Source organism: Myxine glutinosa, chromosome 1, assembly GCF_964187855.1.
Source record: "Myxine glutinosa chromosome 1, kmMyxGlut1.1, whole genome shotgun sequence".
Taxonomy (NCBI): domain Eukaryota; kingdom Metazoa; phylum Chordata; class Myxini; order Myxiniformes; family Myxinidae; genus Myxine; species Myxine glutinosa.
This window is the reverse complement of record NC_136261.1, coordinates 126,747,980-126,774,828: the sequence shown is the minus strand read 5'-3', so window position 1 is coordinate 126,774,828 and position 26,849 is coordinate 126,747,980. Positions and strand designations below refer to the sequence as shown.

General features: G+C 46.5%; 1 protein-coding gene across 1 annotated transcript in view; it reads right to left on the bottom strand.

Moving 5' to 3' along the window:
• The window catches only part of LOC137428192 (protein Hook homolog 3-like), a 64,018-nt gene extending 60,816 nt beyond the window's left edge, over positions 1–3,202 (bottom strand). The window contains exon 1 of the mRNA XM_078776936.1: positions 3,003–3,202. Coding sequence (XP_078633062.1) covers positions 3,003–3,047 — 45 coding nt within the window. The 5' untranslated portion in view covers positions 3,048–3,202. The remainder of the gene's footprint in view (positions 1–3,002) is intronic.
• Positions 3,203–26,849: the final 23,647 nt, after the last annotated feature.

Genomic DNA, 26,849 nt, shown 5'->3' with positions numbered 1-26,849 from the left:
TACAAGCTGCTTGGTAACTGAACACACCGTTGGTTTAGCGAGCGATAGCAAGCTGCTTGGTAACTGAACACCACTGGCTTAGCGAGCGATAGCAAGCTGCTAGGTAACTGAACCCACCGCTGGCTTAGCGAGCGATAGCAAGCTGCTTGGTAAGTGAACCCACTGCTGGCATAGCGAGCAATAGCAAGCTGCTTGGTAACTGAACCCACCACTGGCTTAGCGAGCGATAGCAAGCTGCTTGGTAACTGAACACCCCGCTGGCTTAGCCAGCAATAGCAAGCTGCTTGGTAACTGAACCCACCACTGGCTTAGTGAGCAATAGCAAGCTGCTTGGTAAGTGAACACAACGCTGGCTTAGCGAGCAATAGCAAGCTGCTTGGTAAGTGAACACAACGCTGGCTTAGCCAGCGATAGCAAGCTGCTTGGTAACTGAACCCACTGCTGGCATAGCGAGCAATAGCAAGCTGCTTGGTAACTGAACACCGCTTGGCTTAGCGAGCGATAGCAAGCTGCTTGGTAAGTGAACCCACCGCTGGCTTAGCGAGCGATAGCAAGCTGCTTGGTAACTGAACACCCCTTGGCTTAGCGAGCGATAGCAAGCTGCTTGGTAAGTGAACCCACTGCTGGCTTAGCGAGCAATAGCAAGCTGCTTGGTAACTGAACACACCACTGGCTTAGCGAGTGATACCAAGCTGCTTGGTAACTGAACCCACCGCTGGCTTAGCGAGCAATAGCAAGCTGCTTGGTAAGTGAACTCACTGCTGGCATAGCGAGCAATAGCAAGCTGCTTGGTAACTGAACCCACCGCTGGCTTAGCCAGCGATAGCAAGCTGCTTGGTAACTGAACCCACTGCTGGCATAGCGAGCAATAGCAAGCTGCTTGGTAACTGAACACCCCTTGGCTTAGCGAGCGATAGCAAGCTGCTTGGTAAGTGAACCCACCGCTGGCTTAGCGAGCGATAGCAAGCTGCTTGGTAACTGAACACCCCTTGGCTTAGCGAGCGATAGCAAGCTGCTTGGTAAGTGAACCCACTGCTGGCTTAGCGAGCAATAGCAAGCTGCTTGGTAACTGAACACACCACTGGCTTAGCGAGTGATACCAAGCTGCTTGGTAACTGAACCCACCGCTGGCTTAGCGAGCAATAGCAAGCTGCTTGGTAAGTGAACTCACTGCTGGCATAGCGAGCAATAGCAAGCTGCTTGGTAACTGAACCCACCGCTGGCTTAGTGAGCAATAACAAGCTGCTTGGTAAGTGAACACAACGCTGGCTTAGCGAGCGATAGCAAGCTGCTTGGTAACTGAACACCCCGCTGGCTTAGCCAGCAATAGCAAGCTGCTTGGTAACTGAACCCACCGCTGGCTTAGTGAGCAATAGCAAGCTGCTTGGTAAGTGAACACAACGCTGGCTTAGCGAGCGATAGCAAGCTGCTTGGTAACTGAACACCCCGCTGGCTTAGCCAGCAATAGCAAGCTGCTTGGTAACTGAACCCACTGCTGGCATAGCGAGCAATAGCAAGCTGCTTGGTAAGTGAACACACCGCTGGCTTAGCGAGCGATAGCAAGCTGCTTGGTAAGTGAACACACCGCTGGCTTAGCGAGCGATAGCAAGCTGCTTGGTAAGTGAACCCACCGCTGGCTTAGCGAGCGATAGCAAGCTGCTTGGTAAGTGAACCCACAGCTGGCTTAGCGAGCGATAGCAAGCTGCTTGGTAAGTGAACCCACAGCTGGCTTAGCGAGCGATAGCAAGCTGCTTGGTAAGTGAACCCACAGCTGGCTTAGCGAGCGATAGCAAGCTGCTTGGTAAGTGAACACACCGTTGGCTTAGCGAGCGATAGCAAGCTGCTTGGTAAGTGAACACACCGCTGGCTTAGCGAGCGATAGCAAGCTGCTTGGTAAGTGAACCCACAGCTGGCTTAGCGAGCGATAGCAAGCTGCTTGGTAAGTGAACCCACAGCTGGCTTAGCGAGCGATAGCAAGCTGCTTGGTAAGTGAACACACCGCTGGCTTAGCGAGCAATAGCAAGCTGCTTGGTAAGTGAACCCACAGCTGGCTTAGCGAGCGATAGCAAGCTGCTTGGTAACTGAACCCACCGCTGGCTTAGCGAGCAATAGCAAGCTGCTTGGTAAGTGAACTCACTGCTGGCATAGCGAGCAATAGCAAGCTGCTTGGTAACTGAACCCACCGCTGGCTTAGTGAGCAATAACAAGCTGCTTGGTAAGTGAACACCCCGCTGGCTTAGCGAGCGATAGCAAGCCGCTTGGTAAGTGAACACACCGCTGGCTTAGCCAGCAATAGCAAGCTGCTTGGTAACTGAACCCACCGCTGGCTTAGTGAGCAATAGCAAGCTGCTTGGTAAGTGAACACAACGCTGGCTTAGCGAGCGATAGCAAGCTGCTTGGTAACTGAACATCCCGCTGGCTTAGCCAGCGATAGCAAGCTGCTTGGTAACTGAACCCACTGCTGGCATAGCGAGCAATAGCAAGCTGCTTGGTAAGTGAACACACCGCTGGCTTAGCGAGCGATAGCAAGCTGCTTGGTAAGTGAACCCACAGCTGGCTTAGCGAGCGAAAGCAAGCCGCTTCGTAAGTGAACACACCGCTGATTTGGCGAGTTTAAGAAAAGTTTCCAGAAAACCAGAGCTGAAGAAGATAATGATGGAATGATGCTGCAAGTTTATCTGTTCCTTATTTACGACACAAAGTGACAGTTGATCAATAAATTAACAAACTCAAACTCCTCCACGTGTAATCCAACAGGTACCGTCCATGACGTTCGTCCCTTCTCAACAACTGTATGGATTATGGACACCAAGGAGTGTCGGCAGGTGAAACATAACACACCTGGTCCTCCCGTAGTGAGACTCTCATGTGATCAACCGTCAGAACCGAAGGTGCAATCGAATCACATCATACAATTACAAATTAATAAATACAGTGACATTTATTAATATTTCCATAACAAGGTGCGTTTCACCAACGACGTGTGAAACGTTCAAACTCACCCATATCATCAAACTTTCACAAAGCTTGTCTTCCTCCACCGCCATCCCGAGCACTTCGCCAGCCCACTCGGAAATTTTACCTTGATTTTAACACAAAATTCAAATACAGTGAGTGCAAGCGCTCACTTATCTCACCTGCCGGGAGCGCCTAAGACACGTCACGCGTCACGTGGTGCATTTCCGTTTACACCTGGTGGCCCGACGCGCATGCGCAACGGCGCCAGTTCGTCCGAGTTTTCAAACCGAAGCACGATTGCACCTCGCGGTTGCGGGTATGTCAATTCAAATGAGCACGTTTCTTTATCTCTCAACGTCTCGAAAAAAACGTCATTTAATTGGTGGAAAAAAACTTACAAATCCGAATCGACATCGTGGATTAAATTTGCAATGAATACAAGTTATCAGGATTATTTAATTGTTATTATGCTTCGATGTTTACATTGCACTAGTCAATGGAGTTACCAATAGGTCAGAGAATCGATGGATGTAGTGCAGGCATTTTACGCAAAAAAAAGGGTCAACCTCACACTAATTGCAACAGAAGCAAACTCAACTGATTTGTGTATCCTCAATATGTCCTGAATGAGGAAAAAAAAGTGTTAAGGAATTGCATGGGTGGAAAGTTTTGAAAAATGCATAAATATGATCCTACCCAAAAACCGATTTTTAGCCCTTTTTGCTAGATTTGACTATGCTGTATTTTTTTCCTTGAAGCAAAAAAACATCTATATAATAATAGCGTCCGCTGATTGGACAGTCGAAGGCGACAGCAAGCCGTCCGCTGATTGGACATTCGAAGGCGACAGCAAGCCGTCCGCTGATTGGACATTCGAAGGCGACAGCAAGCCGTCCGCTGATTGGACAGTCGAAGGCGACAGCAAGCCGTCCGCTGATTGGACAGTCGAAGGCGACAGCAAGCCGTCCGCTGATTGGACATTCGAAGGCGACAGCAAGCCGTCCACTGAGTGGACAATCCTGAGCATGCATTTGTACCGGTGTCATCGATCGCGGTGTACACTATACTAACCTCATCAGGTGGGTTTTCCATAATTTCCTCCAGCTATAATAGTTAGCTAGCTATTTATTACATTATGTTACATTGTACATATTCTGCTAACTAGTTTAAACATGCCGCGCACGCCACAACTACAGTGCTCTTTTCTGAGTTATGAACCCTCTAACAGTAACATCCTCTGCACATCCCTGACTAGGATCCAGTTCCAAACATGCACGTTTTCAACCGTGCGTGCATATTTTTCAACGTGCATATTTTTTTTCCACTTTCAGGAAATGGAGGCATATGAACAGTGTGTCATTTGCAAGCAGTCTGTGGACGGAGGAGGGTCGTCAGTATCAACACTTGGAGAGAAGGGAAGTTCATCTATCAACCAGGCCAGTAAAAAAAGGGGAGACAATATTCATGCTGTACCTGGTGATAAGATACACAAAGACTGTCGCTGGACATACATTAATCCACAACAGATAGCCAAGGACACCAGGCAACAAGAGTCAGAAACAAGTACAAGCAGTGAGAGTCCTACACTAAGATCGACTACAGGGAGGTTCTCTTACAGTACTGATTGCCTGTTTTGTGGCACACCAGCTCAGCTTGGAAAAAAGAGAAAGAAGCCAAGTGAAGTCAGTGTTTTCCAAGTCAGGACAATTGAATTCAAGGACACGCTTTTGGCAACATGTCGTGCACGAGGTGATGACTGGTCAGAGACTGTGAAGGCATGGATTCTGCATGTGCATGACCTACATGCAGCAGATGCAGTCTACCACCAGACTTGCAGTGTGAATTTTCGCACATACAAGCAGATACCAGTAGCGTATCAGACAAACACAGAAGACTCCAAGAGGAGGAAGGCTGGTCGGCCTGTCGTTGATGAGAGGACAGCAGCATTCTTGGAGGTTGTGAAGTATATAGAAGAAAATGATGACGAGCAGATCACCATAAATGATCTAATTGACCTCATGCAGCAGAAGCTTGCACACAGTGAACATGAACCATACGGTTACACCCATATGAAGAGGAGTCTGCAAAAACACTACGGTGAGAAGATAATATACACCGAGATCAATGGGAAACCAAACGTGGTTACCATCAGGACAACAGCCAGGGTGGTGCTGCAAGACTACTATGAGACACAGCAGAAACAAACAAACACAGAAGATCAAGAGAAGATCAAGCTTGTGCAGGCAGCTGCAAAGCTCATCAAACAAGATATCAAAGACATCGGGTTATCCTATGAGTCTTACCCAGCTCTTGATGACATAGAATCGCAAGAGGCTGGCGTCAGATTTCTTCCAGATACTCTTCGCGTGCTCCTGGAAGAACTATTTGCCGGGACCAAAACTCAAGCCAAAGTGGCGGCAATTGGACAAGCAATGATGCAGGCAACTAGACCAAGAGTCATGTTAGCACCACTTCAGTTTGGGGTGGGCGTGCAACTATATCACCACTTTGCATCGCGGTTCCTCATTGATACTCTTCATCACTTTGGGTTTTGTTGCGCATACCAGGAGGTGCACCAGTTTGAACGAAATGCAGCCAAATTCCATGGAACAAACATTCCTGACCTATCGACAGAGTTTGTCCAATATGTAGCTGACAATGTCGACCATAACATCCGCACGCTTGATGGCCTTGGTACATTCCATGGTATAGGAATGATTGCAGCCATAACCCTTGGAATTAGATCAAGGCAGCCAATCCCCAGGATCAAGGCTACTTCCTTGGATGTGGCAATGGTTGGAAGGGTACAAGTACGGTACCACAAAGACGAAAGGCACAATTTGACGGCACTGACCTACCAGAAGCTTGTCAACCTTCAGGTCCAGAACAGCTGTGAAAATCTTGATGTCCTGTGGAAAGCATCCGTCCTCTTTGGGTCTCCCAGACCTGCATGGTCAGGAATGATGCAGTTCGTGCATTATGGTGACCACCCTGGCAAAGCAACTGTTATGCTTCTGCCGATGATCGATCTGAATCCCAGTGATAGCACATGCATATTCTCGACCCTGACATTTGTTAGTGAGCATGCACGATGCCACAATGTCACCCCAATAATCACGTTTGATCAGCCACTCTGGTGGAAGGCTCTCATGATTATCAACTCTGAGCCAATGGAAAGTGATCTGAGACGAATAGTCTTGCGTTTGGGTGGCTTCCATGCAGAAATGAGCTTCTTCGGTTGCATCGGACACTTGATGGCCTCATCTGGGCTACAAGAACTGCTGGAGTTGATCTATGCCCCAAATGCAGTAATCCACATGATGTGTGGCAAAGCTGTTGCGTGAGCAGTTCGTGCACACTCAATTGTTGATGCAGCCCTCAATGCACTGATGCTATCAAACGTGTTCGATTTACATCTACCACAGCAATCTGGAACTCCAGACAACAGTAAGGATGGAGAGTCAGAGTCAGCCGAAGCAGCTGCAGCTGCAAGGCCACCGGATCATCAGATAACAGATGGAAGCAGAGATGCGGACCTGGAGGGAGCTTATAAGATCTATGAGAAGCTGATAAATGGGGCTATATTTGCTGAAGAAGTTTGTCAGTCTGAAGTTCTAGTGAGAATCAAAGACCGCCTTCAAAAGCACATTGAGTCCACCAAGAAGTCCTCTAGAACTTCAGCTCTCTGGGTTCAGTACATGGACATGCTGGACATCCTACGAAAATACATCAGTGCAGAACGCACTGGAAACTGGGCCTTACATCTGCAGGCTATCCAGGACATGCTACCCTATCTGGCAGCATCAGGACACAATCTTTACACCAAATCTGCCAGGGTGTACCTTCAGCAGATGCACAACCTCAAGACTGAACACCCAGAAGTCCAACAACGTTTCGAGGAAGGGTTCCACGTGATTCGGCGAAGCGATCGCCTATGGGCAGGTCTCTCACCTGACCTGGTCATTGAGCAGGTTCTGATGAGAAGTTTAAAAACCAGTGGTGGGCTCACACGAGGGCGAGGGATGACGGAGCAACAGCGTCTGTTGTGGCTGCTATCGATGCCCGCCTGTGCAGAAGTAAACCAGGCAATGGAGGGACTCATGGGGGTCAACTACAACACTGGAGAGCAGAACAAAGACATGACCAAAGCAAGGCAATCCCGTGACTGGAACGACACACTGACAGTTCTCAGTTATCTACAGGAGCACAATCCATTCAGCAATGACCCTAGTTTCCGGAATATTGCCACTGGGGAGAATGCCCTTTCCACCGTCAACGTTGATACAGCACAGTCTGTTGGCACTGCGATACTGAAGTCCATGGATGGACTAACACCTGCTGAGTTCACCTTCAAAAGGAAGGATCAAGTTGTCACTCTCGGCATGAAGTCTTCTGTAAGGATCGATGGAGATCAAATTCAAGTTGATCCACAGCTTCTCTTCCAGAGACTGGTCATAGTGGCACAGAACAGTGATGAACTCGAGTCAGCCCTCAAATATGAGCTATGTAGCTATCCCCCAGCCCTATTTGATTCCTCTCTACTGCTTCGAGAAGCAAAGAAGCCAGCCCTCGCCGACGCCATCTGGGGTCTTATCGGGCCTCATGTTCCAGCAGATAATGTAGTTGATGGCTGCCAGTATGTCTTGGATGGTGGAGCACTTCTTCAACGCATCCCATGGTCCCATGGATCTACTTATAAAGACATATGCCACCAGTATACGGAGTATGTAACGAAGAAGTATGGCAAGGCTGTAGTGGTGTTTGATGGGTATGAAAGTAACAACACAAAGGACATGACACACCACAGACGGTCAAAAGGGAAGATTGGTGCCACTGTGACATTTACAGCCGACATGATTGTCACAATGCAGAAGGAACAGTTCCTGGCCAACAGGCAGAACAAGCAGCAATTTCTTTCCATGTTAAGTGAAGAACTGCAGAAGGCAAACTGTGAGACATACCATGCCTCAGGAGATGCTGACCTGCTGATTGTGCAGAAAGCTGTGCAGTGTGCTACCACCAACAATACTGTGCTAATGGGGGATGATACAGACCTCTTAGTCCTTCTCTGCTACCATGCAAGCCTGGACTCCCATGACCTGTTCTTTTGTTCTGAGTCAAGGAAGACAACAAAGAAGCCTCGCATTTGGAACATCAAGGCTACAAAACAACTACTTGGCCCAGACATATGTAAGCACATCTTGTTCTTACATGCAGTTCTTGGATGTGACACTACATCTTGCCTCCACGGGATCGGGAAGGGAGCTTCCCTCAAGATATTCAAAGAAAGCGACATATTCCGAGAGCAAGCCGAGGTGTTCTATGCACATTCAGCCTCTACAGATGATGTGGCAGAAGCAGGAGAGAAAGCGATGGTGATTCTCTACAATGGAACATCAACTGACACCCTGGACTCCCTCCGATATCATCGGTTCTGTGAGAAGGTGGCATCTAGCTCTACTTACGTTCAGCCACAGGTCTTACCACCAACATCAGGAGCAGCAAAGTTTCACAGCCTGCGTGTCTACTTGCAAGTACAAGAATGGAAGGGATATACATCTGGTACATTTACATTTTACTGTGTGCCCTGATTGCTGCTATGTTTATTCTTGTATTTTAGTATACTAGGGCATGCCCGTACTATATCTATATCTAAAATTATATCCCCCCCTCTATTTACATGAAATGGTTTGGTCCATGAAATGTTTTGGTCCATTCGCAACGCCAAAGCGAACGGCGAACGCTTTACATGAAATGGTTTGGTGCATGAAATGTTTTGGTCCATTCGCAACGCCAAAGCGAACGGCGAACGGCTTGCGAGTACAGTGACAATCCCCCCGGGGTTTTAATTAGTTTTAAAACATCGTTTAACGCCAACATAGCGCCAACATAGTTTGCAAACGTGAAATAAATGAATACGCTCTCAAATGTGCCATCCGAGGCAGAGTGTGTCCGCCACGTTCGGCACACGCGATAGCTCGCTGCTCTCTGATTGGTTGAATCGTTTTTTGGACATAGCTCGGTAAGTAATTGTCCGATTAATATGAAACCTTGAAAAGGCACATCCTCGGGTCCCCAGCAATATACCTGGCAAGTTTCAAGTATATCGGACCCGTGGTTGTCGAGAAACAGCGGTCACAGACAAACGTACAAACAAACAAACACACAGAGATTACTGGAATTATAGATAGATTAATTTCAGTTAATATATTAAGTTCAATTACTGTGATGTTCTGTGTATCTTGTGTATTATTTTCACTACCTTCTGTATCATTGCTGCTGTGACAAAACCAAATTCCCTGTCTTATCTTACAGATGGACCTCGTCCTACAGAGTGGGGATGGCAGAAGTGTGTCGAGGGGTTTGTGCCAGTTCAGACAACCCTACCCCCTGCTCCTGAAAAACTTCTGCGGGTCATCAAGTGCAACTGCCAGGCTGACTGCAGCACCCTGAGATGCACATGCAAAAAGAACAATATCGAGTGCACTCCGGCATGTGGAAACTGCAGGGGATCCAGCTGCACTAACTCAATACAGATGCCCTGTGACGACGATGATGACATTGTGTAGTGTTATATGTATTCTGTACACATATTTAATTGTTTCAATCGTTTGATCAACAGTTGATCAGTTATGTGATGATGTGATCACAATAAATTCTCATCACTGATACTCTGTATGTGTTTTTTTTGCTTCAAGGAAAAAAATACAGCATAGTCAAATCTAGCAGAAAGGGCTAAAAATCGGTTTTTGGGTAGGATCATATTTATGCATTTTTCAAAACTTTCCACCCATGCAATTCCTTAACACTTTTTTTTCCTCATTCAGGACATATTGAGGATACACAAATCAGTTGAGTTTGCTTCTGTTGCAATTAGTGTGAGGTCAAGTCACATTATTACTGGACTAATGAGGTGAGGAAAGTTTTAGAGGAGTTGCAGGTACGAGTGAAGAAAGTTTAGAAACGATTGTAGGAAAGTTAAAACGAGATAATTCCAGGTTCCAGGTTCCAGGATAAAGTTCCAGGGGTGGATGGGATGTATCCATAAGTGTTGTGGGAGATATATGTGTTTATGTATGTGTGTATGTGTATACATACAGTCACGTGAAAAAGTAAGTACACCCCATGTAAAGTTTTCACTTTTTCAACATATTTGAACATACAGCTATTTGATCTTCATTTCAACAATATTGATAGATAAAGGTGATATAATATAACAAATATCATGAAACATTTACATTTTGTAGTCCATTGTATAATTTAAATGAACATAAATGCAAATTTCGCATTTGGAAAAAGTAAGTACATCCTTGGCTCTATTAGGTGGTATTTCACCGTTTGGCAGAAACAACCTCAAGTAGGCGTTTCTTATAACTGTCTACCAGTCTCTGTCATCGACTGGGAGAAATGTTTGCCCACTCCTCCATGCAGAATTCTTTCAGCTGTGCGATGTTTGAGGGGTTTCTTGCATGCACAGCTCGTTTCAAATCCCCCCACAACATCCCGATGGGATTTAGGCTTTGACTTGGCCATTCCAGAACCCTCCATTTTTTCTTTTCAGGCAATTCCTTGGTGGATTTACTGGTATGCTTAGGGTCATTGTCATGTTGCAAGTTCCACCTTCGGTTGAGCTTCAACTTTCCGACAGATGGCCTCACATTATCCTCAAGCACCCTCTGGTACAATGAAGAATTCATAGTGGATTCTATGATGGTGAGCTGCCCAGGCCCTGGTGCAGCAAAGCTGCCCCCAAACCATAATATTTCCACCACCATGCTTTACAGTTGGTATCAAGTTCTTGTGGTCAAATGCTGTCTTTGGCTTTCGCCAAACATGTCTTCTGGTACTGTGGCCAAATAGCTCTACCTTTGACTCATCTGTCCAGAGCACATTGTTCCAGAAGTGCTGGTCTTTGCCAAGGTGTTCATTGGCAAACCTTAGTCTTGCCCTGATGTTCTTTCTGGACAGCAAAGGTTTCCTCCTGGCACACCTCCCATGTAGATCAAATTCGTGCAGCCTCTTTCTAATGGTATATTCGTGCACTTTGACATCAACAGTGGCAAGAGCTACCTGTAGGTCCCGTGATGACATTCTGGGGTTCTTAGAGACTTCTTTCAGCATCTTGCGGTCTGCTCTCGGGCTGAACTTGCAGGGGCGGCCTGGCCTGAACAAGTTGGCAATTGTTTGGAATTTTCTCCACTTGTAGATGATCTTCCGGGCAGTCGAATGATTGATTTCAAATTGTTTGGAGATCTTTTTAAATCCCTTCCCAGACTCGTAAGCATCTATAACCTTCTTTCTGAAGGCCTCAGAGAGCTCTTTTGGTCAAGGCATGGTGACACCGCACACTTCAACAACAAAGAGCAAACCAAACTAAATGTCTGAGGTTTAAATAAGACAGGTTCCTCCAAGATCCTCTCTAATGATGTTCTAATGATTTGCACCTGAGCTGGTGCACCTGATTCTAATTTTAGGTATTTGAAGTAGTAATAAATGTAGGGGTGTACTTACTTTTTCCACATGAGAAATTTGCATTAAATGTTTGTTTAAATTATACAATGGACTACAAAATGTAAATGTTACATGATATTTGTTATATTATATCACCTTTATCTATCAATATTGTTGAAATGAAGATCAAATAGCTGTATGTTGATAGCTGCTCTCTGACACTCTTGAAAATCCTCTGTATCTCTTTGCTGATGACTCCACTCTCTGCCGCTCCATTCCTCATCCCTCAGATCGGCAGTCTGCAGCCTCCTCACTCTCTGCAGACCTGGACAAAATCACAGACTGGGCAAACAAGTGGAACATGTCTTTCAATCCTGACAAATCTCACACTCTTACAATGTCTCTCCGAAAAGACCGACTGCACAACCCTCCCATCTACTTTCTGAATAATCCTCTCCAAGAAGTTCTGTCACTCAAACTTTTGGGTCTCACTATCTGCCATGATCTTTCCTGGGAAAACCACATTTCCAAGCTGGCCATCAAAGCCAGTCGCCAACTGGGCATCCTCCGTCGTGCGAAGTCCTTCCTTGGCACACCTGAGCTCCTCACCACATACAAGGCTTTCATCAGCAGCTCAATGGAGTACTGCTCTCCCCTCTGGGCTGGTGCTCCTGCCTCACACCTAGCTTGTCTTCACGCTGTTGAAACCAAAGCGTTCAGAATCATTGGAATCTCCCGCGATGATGCTATCTCCCAGGGCCTTTCACTCACTCACCGGAGGCAGGTTGGTGGTCTTTCCGTCTTCTACCGACTCCTCTCTGGCCTTGCCCCCCCCCCCCCCCCCCAGCTCTCTCTGGGCTCTGTCCCCCAAATATTCCTACAGGTCGCACAAGATCTGCCTGCAACCCTCTTATGGTTAAACTGCCAAAATCAAGACTCTCTGCTCACCTTCACTCCTTCATTCCTCTTTTCTCCCGCCTCTGGAACAAACTCCCTCACTCTCTTCAATCCCACTCCTCCCTCCAGGTCTTTAAAACGGCTGTTCACCACCATCTCTTATCTTCCCCAATCCAAAACCTTGATCTTTTCTACCCCCGCTAATTTCACCCCAAATCCACTTTTTTGAGGTGACTTTTGACTTCTTTCCTGGAAGTCCTTGGTGTCCTTGCGTTTTATACCTATCCTGCCTCCCCCCAGGCCCTCTCCCTCCCACACATCTCCCGATGTCCCTACTCTCAAATGTTGTGTTTGTGTGCTTCCTCCCCTTCTCTCCCCATGTTGTCGACCGCTCCCCTTTTTATATACTTTGTTTGCTTGTTTGTTTGATTTGTTTGTTTGATAAATGTTAGCTCTTTCACGAGCCTCGACTCTGTATACAAAAAAAAAAAAAAATGTTGAAAAAGTCAAAACTTTACATGGGGTGTACTTACTTTTTCACGTGACTGTACGTATATATATATATATATATGTATGTGTATATATATATATATATATACATACAGTATATGTATATATATATATATATATATATATATATATATATATATATATATATATATATATATATATATACACATACATACACACAAGTTGGATCACCTGATCAAGATCGGGTTATTTCAGCTTGAGTAAACCATGAAGATGATTGATGTTTCAAACTGGAGCAAAAATTAAGCCCGGAGTGCACCACGGCAATGATGGGCTAAATGACCTCCTTTCCTTGTTTGAGGTCGTGCAGGATTGCGCGACTACTACTTACACTCAGTGTAGTCCCCGTGGTGAGTGTGGACCATTTGTATATTAATTTCCATTGTGCATACGGAATATGAATACTTAAATCTAATTAGTTCGATTCCCGACAGATAATTCACCTTCAAACACAACGTGGTAGGCTCAAGGTATAAGCAAAGCTTGGCCTCTCTCCCCGCTGAGGGGAAGCTCAAATGGCCAGAGTGGCGCGTTATTTCCTGTCTTAACATCTAATTGATTGGGTCTGACAGTGATAGGATGGCCCAGGTGTGCACATACTCACCTCTAAACTGTCTAGCCTGGGCAAGGTGACCAGGTCTGAAGAAAAAAAATACGGGACTCAGATATAATCGGTCAAGCGGGCAGCCGAAGGCCCTTTAGAATTACTCTTTAGAACCCATTACAAGTACCCTTTGGAACCCTTTAGAATTACCCTTTAGATCTCTTTAGAATTACCCTTTAGATCCCTTTAGAATTACCCTTTAGAATTACCCTTTAGATCCCTTTAGAATTACCCTTTAGATCCCTTTAGAATTACCCTTTAGATCCCTTTAGAATTACCCTTTAGATCCCTTTAGAATTACCCTTTAGATCCCTTTAGAATTACCCTTTAAATCCCTTTAGAATTACCCTTTGGAACCCTTTAGAATTACCCTTTAGATCTCTTTAGAATTGCCCTTTAAATCCCTTTAGAATTACCCTTTGGAACCCTTTAGAATTACCCTTTAGATCCCTTTAGAATTACCCTTTAAATCCCTTTAGAATTACCCTTTAGATCCCTTTAGAATTACCCTTTAGATCCCTTTAGAATTACCCTTTAGATCCCTTTAGAATTACCCTGTAAATCCCTTTAGAATTACCCTTTGGAACCCTTTAGAATTACCCCTTAGATCTCTTTAGAATTACCCTTTGGAACCCTTTAGAATTACCCTTTAGATCCCTTTAGAATTACCCTTTAAATCCCCTTAGAATTACCCTTTAAATCCCTTTAGAATTACCCTTTTGAACCTTTTAGAATTACCTTGTACTGTGAGGAAGGTTTTGATCCCTTGGCTTGTTGTGGCGACCACAATTTAGACGTGTGTGTGTGTGTGCTTCCTGCAGAATGCTGCTTCATATGCGGTAACCATCAAGTTAGACTTGTGTGTGCTTCCTGCAGAAGGCTGCTTCATATGCGGTAACCATCAATTTAGACTTGTGTGTGCTTCCTGCAGCATGCTGCTTGTAACATCAATTTAGAGTTGTGTGTGCTTCCTGCAGCATGCTGCTTGATATGCAGTGACCATCGATTTAGACTTGTGTGTGCTTCCTGTAGCATGCTGCTTGATATGCAGACCATCGATTTCGACTTGTGTGTGCTTCCTGCAGCTTGCTGCTTCATATACGGTGACCATCAATTTAGATTTGTGAGTGCTTCCTGCAGCATGCTGCTTGATATGCGGTGACCATCAATTCAGACTTGTGTGTGCTTCCTGCAGCATGCTGCTTGATATGTGGTAACCATCCATTTAGACGTGTGCATGCTTCCTGCAGCATGCTGTTTGATATGCGGTAACCATCCATTTAGACTTGTGCGTGTGCTTCCTGCAGCATGCTGCTTGATATGCGGTAACATCAATTTCGACTTGTGTGTGCTTCCTGCAGCATGCTGCTTGATATGCGGTGACCATCAATTTAGACTTGTGTGTGCTTCCTGCAGCATGCTGCTTGATATGTGGTAATATCAATTTAGACTTGTGCGTGCTTCCTGCATCATGCTGCTTGATATGCGGTAACTATCAATTTAGCCTTGTGTGTGCTTCCTGCCGCATGCTGCTTGATATGCAGTGACCATCAATTTAGACTTATGCGTGCTTCCTGCATCATGCTGCTTGATATGTGGTGACCATCACTTTAGACTTATGCGTGCTTCCTGCAGCATGCTGCTTGATATGTTGTAACATCAATTTCGACTTGTGTGTGCTTCCTGCAGCATGCTGCTTGATATGCGGTGACCATCAATTTAGACTTGTGCGTGCTTCCTGCGGCATGCTGCTTGATATGTGGTAATATCAATTTAGACTTGTGCGTGCTTCCTGCAGCATGCTGCTTGATATGTGGTAACATCAATTTAGACTTGTGCGTGCTTCCTGCAGCATGCTGCTTGATATGCAATGACCATCGATTTAGACTTGTGTGTGCTTCCTGCAGCATGCTGCTTGATATGTGGTGACCATCAATTTAGACTTGTGCGTGCTTCGTGCAGCATGCTGCTTGATATGCGGTGACCATCAATTTAGACTTGTGCATGTTCTTCCTGCAGCATGCTGCTTGATATGCGGTGACCATCAATTTAGACTTGTGTGGGCTTCCTGCACCATGCTGCTTGATATGTGGTAACATCAACTTAGAGGTGTGCGTGCCTCCTGCAGCATGCTCCTTGATATGCAGTGACCATCGATTTAGACTTGTGCGTCCTTTCTGCAGCATGCTGCTTGATATGTGGTAATATCAATTTAGACTTGTGCGTGCTTCCTGCAGCATGCTGCTTGATATGTGGTAACTATCAATTTAGACTTGTGTGTGCTTCCTGCAGAATGCTGCTTCATATGTGGTAACCATCAATTTAGACTTGTGCGTGCTTCCTGCAGCATGCTGCTTGATATGCGGTGACCATCAATTTAGACATGTGTGTGTGTGTGTCCTGCAGCATGCTGCTTGATATGTGGTGACCATCAATTTAGACTTGTGCGTGCTTCCTGCAGCATGCTGCTTGATATGCGGTGACCATCAATTTAGACTTGTGCGTGCTTCCTGCAGCATGCCGCTTGATATGCGGTAACATCAATTTAGACTTGTGCGTGCTTCCTGCAGCATGCTGCTTGATATGCGGTGACCATCAATTTAGACTTGTGCATGCTTCCTGCAGCATGCTGCTTGATATGCGGTGACCATCAATTTAGACTTGTGCGTGCTTCCTGCAGCATGCCGCTTGATATGCGGTAACATCAATTTAGACTTGTGCATGCTCCCTGCAGCATGCTGCTTGATATGTGGTAACCATCCATTTCGACGTGTGCATGTGCTTCCTTCAGCATGTTGCTTGATATGCGGTAACCATCCATTTCGACTTGTGTGTGTGCTTCCTGCAGCATGCTGCTTGATATGTGGTAACATCAATTTCGACTTGTGTGTGCTTCCTGCAGCATGCTGCTTGATATGCGGTGACCATCAATTTAGACTTGTGTGTGCTTCCTGCAGCATGCCGCTTGATATGCGGTAATTTAGGAGTCGTGGACGGCGAGAGAACGAGGCCATTTGGTTGAGTTCAAAGCTTATTTATTCGTACAGAACCCAGCACACTCTGTAAAGCCCGTTTATCGGGTAGCAATATATATATACAATCAAACACGGCGAGAGTGGGCGTGCCCGGGCGGCCTGGGAAAGGCGAGTCTGGACATGCCCCGGAAAGGCGAGACTGGGCGTCTCCGGGCGGTCTGGGCGAGCCCGGGAAAGGCGAGTCTGGACATGCCCGGGAAAAGCGAGACTGAGCGTCTCCGGGCGGTCTGGGCGAGCCTGGGAAAGGCGAGTCTGGACATGCCCGGGAAAGGCGAGACTGGGCGTCTCCGGGCGGTCTGGGCGAGCCCGGGAAAGGCGAGTCTGGACATGCCCGGGAAAAGCGAGACGGAGCCTCTCCGGGCGGTCTGGGCGAGCCCTGTACAGTGATCGCTCCCTGGTTGCGTCTTCGGCAGGTGTAAGGCGATTGTGTATGCTCAGCGGCAACCGCTACAGTAACATCAATTTAGACTTGTGCATGCTTCCTGCAGCATGCTGCTTGATATGTGGTAACCATCCATTTAGACGTGTGCATGTGCTTCCTTCAGCATGTTGCTTGATATGCGGTAACCATCCATTTAGACTTGTGCGTGTGCTTCCTGCAGCATGCTGCTTGATATGCGGTAACATCAATTTCGACTTGTGTGTGCTTCCTGCAGCATGCTGCTTGATATGCGGTGACCATCAATTTAGACTTGTGTGTGCTTCCTGCAGCATGCTGCTTCATATGTGGTAATATCAATTTAGACTTGTGCGTGCTTCCTGCAGCATGCTGCTTGATATGCGGTAACTATCAATTTAGACTTGTGTGTGCTTCCTGCCGCACGCTGCTTGATATGCGGTGACCATCAATTTAGACTTATACGTGCTTCCTGCATCATGCTGCTTGATATGTGGTGACCATCACTTTAGACTTATGCGTGCTTCCTGCAGCATGCTGCTTGATATGCGGTAATATCAATTTAGACTTGTGCGTGCTTCCTGCAGCATGCTGCTTGATATGCGGTAACTATCAATTTAGACTTGTGTGTGCTTCCTGCCGCATGCTGCTTGATATGTGGTAACCATCAATTTAGACTTGTGTGGGCTTCCTGCACCATGCTGCTTGATATGTGGTAACATCAATTTAGACTTGTGCGTGCTTACTGCAGCATGCTGCTTGATATGCAATGACCATCGATTTAGACTTGTGTGTGCTTCCTGCAGCATGCTGCTTGATATGCGGTGACCATCAATTTAGACTTGTGCATGTGCTTCCTGCAGCATGCTGCTTGATATGCGGTGACCATCAATTTAGACTTGTGCGTGCTTCCTGCAGCATGCTGCTTGATATGCGCTGACCATCAATTTAGACTTGTGCATGTGCTTCCTGCAGCATGCTGCTTGATATGCGGTGACCATCAATTTCGACTTGTGTGGGCTTCCTGCACCATGCTGCTTGATATGTGGTAACATCAACTTAGAGTTGTGCGTGCTTCCTGCAGCATGCTCCTTGATATGCAGTGACCATCGATTTAGACTTGTGCGTCCTTTCTGCAGCATGCTGCCTGATATGTGGTAATATCAATTTAGACTTGTGCGTGCTTCCTGCAGCATGCTGCTTGATATGTGGCAACTATCAATTTAGACTTGTGTGTGCTTCCTGCAGAATGCTGCTTCATATGTGGTAACCATCAATTTAGACTTGTGTGTGCTTCCTGCAGCATGCTGCTTGATATGCGGTGACCATCAATTTAGACTTGTGTGCGTGTCCTGCAGCATGCTGCTTGATATGTGTTGACCATCAATTTAGACTTGTGCGTGCTTCCTGCAGCATGCTGCTTGATATGCGGTGACCATCAATTTAGACTTGTGCGTGCTTCCTGCAGCATGCCGCTTGATATGCGGTGACCATCAATTTAGACTTGTGTGCGTGTCCTGCAGCATGCTGCTTGATATGCGGTGACCATCAATTTAGACTTGTGCGTGCTTCCTGCAGCATGCTGCTTGATATGCGGTGACCATCAATTTAGACTTGTGCGTGCTTCCTGCAGCATGCCGCTTGATATGCGGTAACATCAATTTAGACTTGTGCGTGCTTCCTGCAGCATGCTGCTTGATATGCGGTGACCATCAATTTAGACTTGTGCGTGCTTCCTGCAGCATGCTGCTTGATATGCCGTGACCATCAATTTAGACTTGTGCGTGCTTCCTGCAGCATGCCGCTTGATATGCGGTAACATCAATTTAGACTTGTGCATGCTTCCTGCAGCATGCTGCTTGATATGTGGTAACCATCCATTTAGACGTGTGCATGTGCTTCCTTCAGCATGTTGCTTGATATGCGGTAACCATCCATTTAGACTTGTGTGTGTGCTTCCTGCAGCATGCTGCTTGATATGTGGTAACATCAATTTCGACTTGTGTGTGCTTCCTGCAGCATGCTGCTTGATATGCGGTAACATCAATTTAGACTTGTGCATGCTTCCTGCAGCAGGCTGCTTGATATGCGGTAACATCAATTTCGACTTGTGTGTGCTTCCTGCAGCATGCCGCTTGATATGCAGTAATTTAGGAGTCGTGGACGGCGAGAGAACGAGGCCATTTGGTTGAGTTCAAAGCTTGTTTATTCGTACAGAACCCAGCACACTCTGTAAAGCCCGTTTATCGGGTAGCAATATATATATACAATCAAACACGGCGAGAGTGGGCATGCCCGGGCGGCCTGGGCGAGCCCGGGAAAGGCGAGACTGGGCGTCTCCGGGCGGTCTGGACATGCCCGGGAAAGGCGAGACTGGGCGTCTCCGGGCGGTCTGGGCGAGCCCGGGAAAGGCGAGACTGGGCGTCTCCAGGCGGTCTGGGCGAGCCCTGTACAGTGATCGCTCCCTGGTTGCGTCTTCGGCAGGTGTAAGGCGATTGTGTATGCTCAGCGGCAACCACTACAGTAACATCAATTTAGACTTGTGCATGCTTCCTGCAGCATGCTGCTTGATATGTGGTAACCATCCATTTAGACGTGTGCATGTGCTTCCTTCAGCATGTTGCTTGATATGCGGTAACCATCCATTTAGACTTGTGCGTGCTTTCTGCGGCATGCTGCTTGATATGTGGTAATATCAATTTTGACTTGTGCGTGCTTCCTGCAGCATGCTGCTTGATATGCGGTAACTATCAATTTAGACGTGTGTGTGCTTCCTGCCGCATGCTGCTTGATATGCGTTGACCATCAATTTAGACTTATGCGTGCTTCCTGCATCATGCTGCTTGATATGTGGTGACCATCAATTTAGACTTATGCGTGCTTCCTGCAGCATGCTGCTTGATATGCGGTAACATCAATTTCGACTTGTGTGTGCTTCCTGCAGCATGCTGCTTGATATGCGGTGACCATCAATTTAGACTTGTGCGTGCTTCCTGCGGCATGCTGCTTGATATGTGGTAATATCAATTTAGACTTGTGCGTGCTTCCTGCAGCATGCTGCTTGATATGCGGTAACTATCAATTTAGACTTGTGTGTGCTTCCTGCCGCATGCTGCTTGAAATGTGGTAACCATCAATTTAGACTTGTGTGGGCTTCCTGCACCATGCTGCTTGATATGTGGTAACATCAATTTAGACTTGTGCGTGCTTCCTGCAGCATGCTGCTTGATATGCAATGACCATCGATTTAGACTTGTGTGTGCTTCCTGCAGCATGCTGCTTGATATGCAGTGACCATCGATTTAGACTTGTGTGTGCTTCCTGCAGCTTGCTGCTTCATATATGGTGACCATCAATTTAGATTTGTGTGTGCTTCCTGCAGCATACTGCTTGATGTGTGGTGACCATCAATTTAGACTTGTACGTGCTTCCTGCAGCATGCTGCTTGATATGTGGTGACCATCAATTTAGACTTGTGCGTGCTTCCTGCAACATGCTGCTTGATATGCGGTGACCATCAATTTAGACTTGTGCATGTGCCTTCCTGCAGATGCTGCTTGATATGCGGTGACCATCAATTTAGACTTGTGCGTGCTTCCTGCAGCATGCTGCTTGATATGCGGTGACCATCAATTTAGACTTGTGCATGTGCTTCCTGCAGCATGCTGCTTGATATGCAGTGACCATCAATTTCGACTTGTGCGTGCTTCCTGCAGCATGCTGCTTGATATGCGGTGACCATCAATTTAGACTTATCCGTGCTTCCTGCATCATGCTGCTTGATATGCGGTGACCATCAATTTAGACTTATGCGTGCTTCCTGCAGCATGCTGCTTGATATGCGGTAACTATCAATTTAGACTTGTGTGTGCTTCCTGCCGCATGCTGCTTGATATGTGGTAACAATCAATTTCGACTTGTGCGTGCTTCCTGCAGCATGCTGCTTGATATGTGGTGACCATCAATTTCGACTTGTGCGTGCTTCCTGCAGCATGCTGCTTGATATGCGGTGACCATCAATTTAGACTTGTGCGTGCTTCCTGCAGCATGCCGCTTGATATGCGGTGACCATCAATTTAGACTTGTGTGCGTGTCTTGCAGCATGCTGCTTGATATGCGGTGACCATCAATTTAGACTTGTGCGTGCTTCCTGCAGCATGCTGCTTGATATGCGGTGACCATCAATTTAGACTTGTGCGTGCTTCCTGCAGCATGCCGCTTGATATGCGGTAACATCAATTTAGACTTGTGCGTGCTTCCTGCAGCATGCTGCTTGATATGTGGTAACCATCCATTTAGACGTGTGCATGTGCTTCCTTCAGCATGTTGCTTGATATGCGGTAACCATCCATTTAGACTTGTGTGTGTGCTTCCTGCAGCATGCTGCTTGATATGTGGTAACATCAATTTCGACTTGTGTGTGCTTCCTGCAGCATGCTGCTTGATATGCGGTGACCATCAATTTAGACTTGTGCGTGCTTCCTGCAGCATGCCGCTTGATATGCGGTAACATCAATTTAAACTTGTGCATGCTTCCTGCAGCATGCTGCTTGATATGTGGTAACCATCCATTTAGACGTGTGCATGTGCTTCCTGCAGCAGGCTGCTTGATATGCGGTAACATCAATTTCGACTTGTGTGTGCTTCCTGCAGCATGCCGCTTGATATGCAGTAATTTAGGAGTCGTGGACGGCGAGAGAACGAGGCCATTTGGTTGAGTTCAAAGCTTGTTTATTCGTACAGAACCCAGCACACTCTGTAAAGCCCGTTTATCGGGTAGCAATATATATATACAATCAAACACGGCGAGAGTGGGCATGCCCGGGCGGCCTGGGCGAGCCCGGGAAAGGCGAGACTGGGCGTCTCCGGGCGGTCTGGGCGAGCCCGGGAAAGGCGAGACTGGGCGTCTCCGGGCGGTCTGGACATGCCTGGGAAAGGCGAGACTGGGCGTCTCCGGGCGGTCTGGGCGAGCCCGGGAAAGGCGAGACTGGGCGTCTCCAGGCGGTCTGGGCGAGCCCTGTACAGTGATCGCTCCCTGGTTGCGTCTTCGGCAGGTGTAAGGCGATTGTGTATGCTCAGCGGCAACCACTACAGTAACATCAATTTAGACTTGTGCATGCTTCCTGATATGTGGTAACCATCCATTTAGACGTGTGCATGTGCTTCCTTCAGCATGTTGCTTGATATGCGGTAACCATCCATTTAGACTTGTGCGTGCTTCCTGCGGCATGCTGCTTGATATGTAGTAATATCAATTTTGACTTGTGCGTGCTTCCTGCAGCATGCTGCTTGATATGCGGTAACTATCAATTTAGACGTGTGTGTGCTTCCTGCCGCATGCTGCTTGATATGCGTTGACCATCAATTTAGACTTATGCGTGCTTCCTGCATCATGCTGCTTGATATGTGGTGACCATCAATTTAGACTTATGCGTGCTTCCTGCAGCATGCTGCTTGATATGCGGTAACATCAATTTCGACTTGTGTGTGCTTCCTGCAGCATGCTGCTTGATATGCGGTGACCATCAATTTAGACTTGTGCGTGCTTCCTGCGGCATGCTGCTTGATATGCGGTAACTATCAATTTAGACTTGTGTGTGCTTCCTGCCGCATGCTGCTTGAAATGTGGTAACATCAATTTAGACTTGTGCGTGCTTCCTGCAGCATGCTGCTTGATATGCAATGACCATCGATTTAGACTTGTGTGTGCTTCCTGCAGCATGCTGCTTGATATGCAGTGACCATCGATTTAGACTTGTGTGTGCTTCCTGCAGCTTGCTGCTTCATATATGGTGACCATCAATTTAGATTTGTGTGTGCTTCCTGCAGCATACTGCTTGATGTGTGGTGACCATCAATTTAGACTTGTGCGTGCTTCCTGCAGCATGCTGCTTGATATGTGGTGACCATCAATTTAGACTTGTGCGTGCTTCCTGCAACATGCTGCTTGATATGCGGTGACCATCAATTTAGACTTGTGCATGTGCCTTCCTGCAGATGCTGCTTGATATGCGGTGACCATCAATTTAGACTTGTGCGTGCTTCCTGCAGCATGCTGCTTGATATGCGGTGACCATCAATTTAGACTTGTGCATGTGCTTCCTGCAGCATGCTGCTTGATATGCGGTGACCATCAATTTAGACTTGTGCGTGCTTCCTGCAGCATGCTGCTTGATATGCGGTGACCATCAATTTAGACTTGTGCATGTGCTTCCTGCAGCATGCTGCTTGATATGCGGTGACCATCAATTTAGACTTGTGCGTGCTTCCTGCAGCATGCTGCTTGATATGCGGTGACCATCAATTTAGACTTGTGCATGTGCTTCCTGCAGCATGCTGCTTGAAATGCAGTGACCATCAATTTCGACTTGTGCGTGCTTCCTGCAGCATGCTGCTTGATATGCGGTGACCATCAATTTAGACTTATGCGTGCTTCCTGCATCATGCTGCTTGATATGCGGTGACCATCAATTTAGACTTATGCGTGCTTCCTGCAGCATGCTGCTTGATATGCGGTAACTGTCAATTTAGACTTGTGTGTGCTTCCTGCCGCATGCTGCTTGATATGTGGTAACAATCAATTTCGACTTGTGCGTGCTTCCTGCAGCATGCTGCTTGATATGCGGTGACCATCAATTTAGACTTGTGCGTGCTTCCTGCAGCATGCTGCTTGATATGCGGTGACCATCAATTTAGACTTGTGCATGTGCTTCCTGCAGCATGCTGCTTGATATGCGGTGACCATCAATTTAGACTAGTGCGTGCTTCCTGCAGCATGCTGCTTGATATGCGGTGACCATCAATTTAGACTTGTGCATGTGCTTCCTGCAGCATGCTGCTTGATATGCGGTGACCATCAATTTCGACTTGTGCGTGCTTCCTGCAGCATGCTGCTTGATATGCGGTGACCATCAATTTAGACTTATGCGTGCTTCCTGCATCATGCTGCTTGATATGCGGTGACCATCAATTTAGACTTATGCGTGCTTCCTGCAGCATGCTGCTTGATATGCGGTAACTATCAATTTAGACTTGTGTGTGCTTCCTGCCGCATGCTGCTTTATATGCGGTGACCATCAATTTCGACTTGTGCGTGCTTCCTGCATCATGCTGCTTGATATGCGGTGACCATCAATTTAGACTTATGCGTGCTTCCTGCAGCATGCTGCTTGATATGCGGTAACTATCAATTTAGACTTGTGTGTGCTTCCTGCCGCATGCTGCTTGATGTGTGGTAACAATCAATTTCGACTTGTGCGTGCTTCCTGCACCATGCTGCTTGATATCAGAACAGGTCAGAAGGCCCTGTTTTGGGTATATAATTAAATAACCAGGAATAAATTCCCGTGTTGGGTTGTGAAAAAATGCTGACCCATCCTGGGACTCAAACTCAAGGACCTCATCGCGAACGAGGTGACAGCCCTCTATGCTGCAAGGGGTGTGTGTGTGTGTGTGTGTGTGTGTGTGTGTGTGTGTGTGTGTGTGTGTGTGTGTGTGTGTGTGTGTGTGTGTGTTGTGTGTGTGCGCTCCCCTTCCCTTCCAGCTATTAATTATCAAGTCCTCCTCGCACTTGGGGATAATTGATTACGTAATAGCTCATTGGTTGCTCCCTCCAATTATTGGTGAGGGATGTGATTGGGCCTTTGATATATCCATATATGTATCAGCAGATACTAACTTTGATTTCCACAAAATAGTCCCGGCTTTTGCCTTTTCAATCTCTCATAGTTGCGAACTTATTCAAGCAGAACAATCACCTGCAGCAATAATGTGTATGCCATGTTACCTGTACTGTATTTAAGCCTTGTTGGGCTCTGCCTCGATACTGGCAACGCCCCTCGCCACACTCCAGCTCCACAAGGTAACTTTGTACATTTCCGATGTTAATCAGTACCCTCATGGGGTACTCATTGTGGACACTTGCGTTAATCGTTGAACCTTTACTGTTCGACTTCAGACACAATGTTGAAAAATAAAGCAAGGTGGGCAGGTGGCGCATTGTGCATTTAATATGCGTCGCCAAAAACGCTGCAACAAACTATGGTGTTTGGTAATTGAATCGAGTTCAACTTGAATCTTGTAGTTCCAAGTCCAGTCGTCGGGGTTAGGCAACCAAGGGTGTGTGGACTCTGAGAACAGTAAACCGATCACACCTGCTCTCTCTGCCATGATCCAGCTGATGGCAGCACTGCATCTGCTAAACATGATATAGTCCCAGAGAGCTCAACATGCTATTGTCCACATAGTTGGGACACCCAGACAACTGTAGTCTCTTCCCACAACTAAGTGACAATCGCTGGTGGAGAAAAGATTGTTATAGAACATTTTACAAACGAAACTCATTGACTTTAATGTGCATTATTTTCAATACTAGGAGCCCATTGGTCTTCACCTTATAGCATACCTGCGGGCCAGATTCGGGGGTCTTTTGGGTCCTCGTAGTCTTTTGGGTGCTCGGGAACCTTTGGGTCTTCAGAGTCTTTTGGATCCTCTGGGTATTTTGCATGGTCGGGGACTTTTGGTTTTCTGGGTCTTCTGGGTTTTTGGGGTCATCTGGGTCTTTTTGGTCCTCGGGGACTTTTGGGTCATCTGAGTCTTTTTGGTCTTCGGGGATTTGGCGAATTGCAGTCTGCCAGATAAAGCTGTCTATCACAATAATTCCCTGGGATAACAATACTGGAAGCCATTCCATGGATGATTGATGATTAAGAGTTCCGTTCAAAATGTCCTACGAACTAGCTAGTCCAAGACATGCCAAGGAATTATTTTTTGTATATCATTATCATCGGCCCCATCTTTATTCCACTGCAGGCTGAAAGTCTCTCTCAACTCAAGCTGGAGGTACTGGCATACTCACTATGATTGCCAAGTGTGGGTTGGCGAGAGAGTTTGGGTATAAATTTAAGATTCAGGCAAGGTGCCTCCGATACCTCGCTGACTCTTCACGGAACACAGCATGGGATCTTCATACCTACCAACCACTACTGTTGGCAGATGAATCCTCAGGTTTAAACTCCTTCTGATAAATGGCACACAAATTAATTAATTGCCCTACCTGTGAAACACCAGGTGATGGTTTATGTCTGTCGAGGTTCATACCCCGGCTAGACAGGTTAGACACAAGTGTGCATACCTATAGGCAATCCTGGCAGCTCCTTCAATATGTGAGTGGATATAATGAGAAAATATCAAAATGGATATACGTATATATAGGATTTTTTTTTTTTTTTTATTGTTTTTTTTGGATACAAGATCCAGGCTTGTGAAAGAGCTAACATTAATCACACAAAAAGTCAAACCGACACATAAAACACAAAATAAGGGGAGCTGTAGACAAGATGGGGAGAGAGGGCGAAGTACACAAACACAACATTTGAGAGCAGAGACATCGAGAGAAATGTGGGAGGGAGAGGGCTAGGGGGGAGGTGGGAGAGGTATAAAACATATGGACACTGCAAGGACTTCCGGAAATAAGTTTGAATTTCAAAAAAGTGTATCTGGGGCGAATTAGCGGGGGTAGAAAAGATCAAGGTTTTGGAATGTGTCGCTTTGGTCGTTTTACACTGAAGGGAAAACTTATAGGGAGGGCATGGCGATTGCGAGTATTACAGCTCTGAAGGTACTGTATCTTTGACTTCGCATAACAGGTAAGCACAAACATGGCGGCTGTAGTAAAGAAATTGTGGGTGGAGTGTGGCGATCTGTCCAACCAATTGTTGGAACTCGCATGCACAGTTCCTTTAGTAGTATAGAATACAGATGATAAACAGGAATTTTTCTAACCGACCTAAAGACAGAAAGCTGGAGTGCAAACACTATGCTGACTGGAGAGTTCATAGAACACCTTGCCCCATGTAATCCTGAGAAAAGGACATGGGAAGGGTCTTTTAAAATCTTGCTTAAAATTTTGCACTGGACAAACAGCATGAGGTGTTTCCATATTTGTCTGAATACTGAGTCTCACAGTTACTCTGCC